The sequence below is a fragment of the Polistes fuscatus genome, unplaced genomic scaffold, assembly GCF_010416935.1.
Source record: "Polistes fuscatus isolate 324 unplaced genomic scaffold, CU_Pfus_HIC Scaffold15, whole genome shotgun sequence".
NCBI lineage: Eukaryota > Metazoa > Arthropoda > Insecta > Hymenoptera > Vespidae > Polistes > Polistes fuscatus.
This window is the reverse complement of record NW_025113053.1, coordinates 1,079,979-1,086,779: the sequence shown is the minus strand read 5'-3', so window position 1 is coordinate 1,086,779 and position 6,801 is coordinate 1,079,979. Positions and strand designations below refer to the sequence as shown.

At 38.8% G+C, this 6,801-nt stretch overlaps 1 protein-coding gene across 1 annotated transcript; it reads left to right on the top strand.

Moving 5' to 3' along the window:
* Window positions 1-336: 336 nt before the first annotated feature.
* On the top strand, window positions 337-3,240 carry LOC122514647. Its single transcript, XM_043631582.1, has one exon. It carries the CDS (start codon window positions 337-339, stop codon window positions 3,238-3,240), a length of 2,904 nt encoding a protein of 967 aa, XP_043487517.1.
* The last annotated feature ends 3,561 nt before the right edge of the window (window positions 3,241-6,801 follow it).

Genomic DNA, 6,801 nt, shown 5'->3' with positions numbered 1-6,801 from the left:
TTGAACTCACAATTGGAAAAATTCTGGAAAATTGAGGAAGTAGCTGAGAGTAGTATTAGGTCGCACGAGGAAAATTTGTGCGAAGCACATTACAGAAGCAACACGCGACGGGATGATACTGGCAGATATATAGTGAGATTGCCCTTTAAGGAAGAAAATCAGTTAGGAGATTCGTATACGAGCGCGTTACGAAGATTTCACGCATTGAGCGATCATTATCGCGCAAGCCGAAAATTAGAGATGAATATATTAAATTCTTATCCGAATATGAAGAACTAGGGCATATGACAAGGATAGAAGGGGGACCCCACGAAGATAGATTCTATTTACCGCATCATGCTATTAAAGCATACTAGTATTACGACCAAATTGCGAGTAGTGTTCGACGCGTCGGCAAAAACCAGCAACGGGAAATCTTTGAATAACGTATTAATGGTTGGCCCAACCATACAGGAGGATCTATTTGCACTTTTAGTAAGATTTAGATCACATGCTATTGCTATTACCGCGGACATCGCGAAGATGTATCGGCAGATAATAATTGATCCGCGCGATCGCAAATATCAAACTATACTGTGGCGTCGACAGGAAAGTGATCCCGTGAAAACATATAGATTAAATACAGTAACCTATGGAACTGCCTCCGCGTCGTTTTTAGCAACTCGTACGTTACATCAACTCGCGAGCGACGAATTTAACAGATTCCCGAGAGCTGCCATCGCGCTTAAAGAAGATTTCTATGTAGACGACTTGTTAACCGGAGCGCGTACGGTTAGGGAAGCGAAGCAAGTCCGCGACGAGTTAATAAGTATAACCGCAGGGGCAGGCATGCATTTGCGGCAATGGGCGTCAAATTGCGCCGAGATTCTAAAGGACTTAGATACCGCAGATAATAACATCATAAATTTAGATTCGTCAGGAACGATAAAAACATTAGGTGTTAATTGGAACGCGGCCGAAGACAACATAGGCTATACGGTAAAGCGAGCAGCTGATCCATCGAAGGTTACTAAGCGTGTTATATTATCCGAAATTTCTCAGTTATTCGACCCGCTAGGTTTATTAGGACCGGTAGTAATCAACGCGAAATTGATGATGCAACGGCTATGGCAATTAAAATCAACATGGGACGAAGATGTCCCCGCCGATATATATAAAATATGGCAGGAGTTCCGCCAAAATCTCCACACGCTCGAGGAGATAAGGTTCGCGCGCAACGTAGCAGGTGATGGAGAAGAAATGGAAATGCATGGTTTTTGTGACGCGAGCGAAAGGGCTTACGGCGCGTGCATTTATGTTAAAACGTTAGGAAAAAATCCCACTTTACGATTAGTCTGCGCCAAATCCAAGGTAGCGCCGCTTAAAACGCAATCGCTTCCGCGACTAGAACTTTGCGGCGCCTTAATACTTTCGCGTCTCTTTAAGGCCACTAAAAATGCTTTGCGTAGAAATGATTTCTGCCGTACAATATTTTGGACGGACTCTACGGTAGTTTTGCATTGGCTCAACACTCCGCCTCACACGTTAAAAACCTACGTAGCACATCGCGTAGCTGAAATTCAAGAGAGCACAGCTCGCGAGCTGTGGCGTCATGTATCGTCCGAACATAACCCCGCGGATTTAATTTCTCGCGGCGTTACACCTGCCGAACTCCGTGAAAGTAAGCTCTGGAAGTCCGGTCCTGTATGGCTTATCCAGCCGGAATCAAATTGGCCGCATAGTAGATTAGAACCAATCGAAATCCCGGAAAAGAAAAGGATTGTAACTCACGCAAGGGTAGCTACTCCGTTCGAACTATTTAGACGGTACTCCTCGTTCGTCAAATTAAAGCGCATTATCGCGTATTGCGTTAGATTCGCACGTAACTCGCGCAATTTAAAAGAGAAAAGAATAATGGGTGAGTTAACCGTGGACGAATTGAAAGGCGCGGAAATAATCGCGATTAGATTGATACAGGAAGAAGCATTTCCCGAGATCATCAAATTAATCAAGTCCGGTAAAGAGGTTTGCGCATCATTCTCCGTACTTAGCCCGTTTGTAGACAATTTAGGAATATTAAGAGTTGGAGGTAGATTGGCAAGGAGCAACTTGCCATACGAGCAAAGGCATCCCGCATTATTGCCGAAAGACCATACAATTACAAACGCGATAATACGCGAAAAGCACCATCAAATAGGGCACGGTGGTACGCAAGCCACTTTGAACGCACTTCGCGAATCGTTTTGGCCAATAAATGGGCGAAGTAGCGTTAAGCGCGTAATATATAAATGCATTACTTGTCGACGTTTAAAACCCGCTACGCCGCAATATCCTATGAGTGATCTACCTGCCAGTCGTCTTCTACCGAATCGTCCGTTTATCCACACCGGCGTAGATTTCTGCGGTCCGTTATTCATCAAGGAAAGGCAACACCGGAACCGTGGTCGCGCGAAAATATATGTGGCGGTATTCGTCTGTTTTAGCACCAAGGCCGTTCATTTAGAACTCGTGAATGATCTAACGACTGAAGCATTTTTAGCAGCTTTGCGTAGATTTATGGCACGCCGTGGAAAATGTTCGGACATATATTCCGACAACGCGACTAATTTCGTAGGTGCGGCGAACGAACTAGAAGCGCGCGTCTCGCGAAGTTTGGTAAATGAAGGAATCAAGTGGCATTTCATCCCACCCCGTTCCCCCCATTTTGGAGGTCTATGGGAGGCGGCCGTAAAATCATTTAAATATCATCTAGTTCGAATTATAGGCGAGACATTGCTATCTTACGAGGCATTATTAACATACGTCCTCGAGATAGAGGCGATTCTTAACTCGCGTCCTATCACGCCTCTGTCTAATGACCCGAATGATTTGCGCGCTCTTACACCTGGGCATTTTCTAATTGGAAATTCGTTTACGAGTTTGCCAGAGGACGAATACAGGGATATACCATCCGGGCGCCTGTCCCAATGGCAGCACGTACAGCAGATGAGACAGCATTTTTGGAACCGATGGAATAAGGAATATTTGAACGAGCAGACGGTCCGTAAAAAATGGCACAGAGGCACAGCAGACAAAATAAGTCCGGGTACACTAGTCATCTTGCGAGAAGATAATTCCCCTCCACTCAAATGGTCATTAGGACGTATCGCGGAAGTACATAAAGGAGCCGACGGTATAGCACGCGTGGCGAGCGTAAAAACTGCCAACGGTCTTGTAAAGCGCGGTATTAAACGTCTTTCTCCTTTACCAAGCGATTTATAAAAAAAAAAAAAATTTTTTTCTTTTTGTAATTCAGTCGCGTTAATTACTGAATATGTATTGTAATAGGCGGTTAACAGTATGTATATATAGTTTATAATTTGTATTTAAGTGTGCGCATTTTGGTTTTTAAATTTTGAAACGGTGCCCGTTCAAGGGGGGGGTATGTTGCGTATCCCACGCAACGAGTGAGTAGGGCGAAGCACCTAGGCGCGTACGGCCCTGCCAAAGCGTTAGACGCGTGCGACAAAGCAATATCGTTGTTTTTAGTGGTAACCACGGTAGCGCTAAGATGCCTGCAAGGGCTCTTTCTTTATTCTAGCTCGCGTTCTCCCACTACATTTATTACGCCAATCATATGTATCGACAGCCGCGTTATGCTCGGACTTTTCGGTGATTGGTGCAGCATTGCATCGCCTTTTGGTATAAAAGCCAGCGCGTTTTTGCGCCTGTTGTCACTCTGGATTCATCGCTCGAGATTCATCTAGCTGAGACTTGCGAGAACTACTTCAAGGAGAATTCTTTGTATTGCGTAATACCATATCATCTAAGTTCGGCCAGCGACAAGGGACAAAGGTCCTGCACGTGGCCAGAATTATCCGGATTTGTGGATTCTTTTTCATCGTTTTCAACCAGGGTTTTTATGACGAAAGGCTTTTCCCTGACGAGCCAATAAAGCGTACTTTTTAGTACTGATTGGGCTCAAATAAAGTTGTTATTGTGTTCTTTATTTTCCTATCCTCCTTCCCATTAATAAGGAATCTCGATATCACTCGTAAGGGCATTTTTCGATTCACTACTATCCACTGGAGTACCGATTAAGGCATCGGTCGCATCAACAGAAACCCTATGTATTTTAAATAATTTTGCTTAACATCATATTAAAAGAGCTTTAAAATAGCTATTTTAAAACATTTTGAAATAATTTAGTCTTCGAGAAATAAAAGTTTATGTGTACAGAAACTTTCTTTTTTTTTTAAAAAAACCTAAAAGGTTTAAATACTTAAGTTTAAAATCTGGTTGTAGAACATTAAAAGAGTTTTTAAATGACCATGTTATAACATTTTTCAATTTGCTAATTTTCGAGTTATGAAAGTTTTTGTTTACAAAGTACTTCTTTTTTTTAGACACCCTATGTGTTTTAAATAATTTTGCTTAACATCATATTGTTTGGTATTAAAAAAGCTTTAAAATAGCTATTTTAAAACATTTTTAAATAATTTAATCTTCGAGAAATTAAAGTTTATGTATACAGCATCTTTCTATTTTTTTAGAAAATCTATATCTTTTAAATGCTTAAGTTTTAGAACTTGTTTGTAGAATATAAGACTGTAAGCGTTTCGATATTAATGTCGTGAGTTCGATTATTTCGACGCATGAATGAGTGAGATAGGGAAGGATAGATAAATCAATTAACACAATTTTACGCGGTATGAAACACTTGCTTCGGCATAAAAACTCTCACGAAGTTGAGAGAAAAGCCGGGGCAAGCTATGACTTTATTTAATCCTATAATACAGTAAATAGTAGTCTCTTATTTCTTCTTTGACTAGAGAACTCTCTTACCTTCGTTTCCATTAAAAATATGTAACTTATCGTAGCCTACTTAGATGCGTTATCCGGTCTTCAAAACACGTTAATCTCGCTGCTAACACCTTCCACGTGGGGTAGCCTTTTCCTTCACAAATTTATCCTCGGCAGGTCGACTGGTAAACACTGTAATAGGCACCGTGACTGTCGGTGACAAGCTTAGTTGTGCCTTTTGCACAACTCCTTCAAAGCGAAGTAAAACAGTGCGGTCGTGTGCTTGCACGACCCCATCGAACTTAATAATGGGCGCGGTTGAGTCTATGCAAAACACCTTCTACTTGGCCAAGTGCATGGTTGTGTCTATGCACAACCCCCTCCTACTTAGTAAAAAAGCTCGGTTGCGGCAATGCCCAACCCTTTCAAACTTACCAGTCGACAACTCGAAAGCACACCACAAGAAACAGAACTTACTTCAAAGAAACCAATATGGCGCCTCTGCACCTTATCAGCAAACGAATAGTCCTTTTCAATATCCAGAATCGGTCTGTCGCTTGCGCTCTCGAGCCAGGGCCTATGCACCCATCTCCCCTCTCCCCAGTACCTCAAGACCCACGCGCACGTACCTTGCCGGCTAAAGGCGGTCCTATATGTATCTCTAATGCCCCCTAGCGCCCTCATAACTCAACTAAGGCAACCGTACCCGATCCTTTTTAGAATGTAATTCTAACCAATTTAATATCCCAACGCCGTCGCTATCTAACCTATTCGGCGCGCAATACGAATTGGTCAAATTCCCTAATTTCACCGAACAGAACTGGTTGTAGAGCATTAAAACAGCAGTAAAATGAACATGGTATAATATTATAAAATTTGTTAGTTTTCGAGTAATTAAAGTTTTTGTGTAAATATTCCTTCTTTTTTTTTAAACACTCTATGTATAATAAATAGCTATGTTTAGCATCAAATTTTAGGGCAATAAAAGAGCTTTTAAATTACTGCTTTAAAATGACAAGTTTAAAGTTACTGCGTCAAATTATATTAAAATATGCTTTTTTTCGAGTAATTGAAGTTTTTGTTTACAAATTCCTTTTTTTTTTAGAAAATTTACAAGTTTAAATACTTAAGTTTTATATCTGGTTTTAGAACATTTAAAGAGATTTTAAATGACCATGTCATAACATTTTAGAATTTATTAGTTTTTGAGTTATTAAAGTTTTTGTATACAAGATATTTATTTTTTTTTAGAAACAATATGTATATTAAATACTTTTGCTTAAAATCATGTTGTTAGGCATTAAAAGAGGTTTAAAATAGCTATTTTAAAAAATTTTTAAAAACGTTATTCTTTGAAAAATTAAAGTTTATGTGTACAGTTTCTATCTTTTTTTTAAGGAAACCTATAAGTTTTAAATACTCAAGTTTTAAATCTGGTTGTAGAACATTAAAAGAGCTTTTAAATGACAACGTCATAACATTTTAGAATTTATTAGTTTTCGAGTTATTAAAGTTTATGTGTACAAAGTACTTCTTTTTTTAGACACCCTATGTATTTTAAATAATTTTGCTTAACATCATATTGTTTGGTATTAAAAGAGCTTTAAAATAGCTATTTTAAAACATTTTAAAATAATTTAATCTTCGAGAAATTAAAGTTTATGTATATAGCATCTTTCTATTTTTTTAGAAAATCTATATCTTTTAAATGCTTAAGTTTTAAAACTGGTTGTAGAGCAATAAAAGAGCAGTAAAATGACCATTGCATAACATTTTAAAATTTGTAAGTTTTTTAGTAATTAAAGTTTTTGTGTTCAGAATCCTTCTTTTTATTTTAGAAAACCTATAAGTTTTAAATATTTAAGTTTTAAATCTGGTTGTAGAGCATTAAAAGAGGTTTTAAATGACCTTGTTATAACATTTCTTAATTTGTTAATTTTTCAGTTAAGAAAGTTTTTGTGTACAAAGTACTTCTTTTTTTTAGACACCCTATGTATTTTAAATACTTTTGCTTAACATCATATTGTTGGGCATCAAATG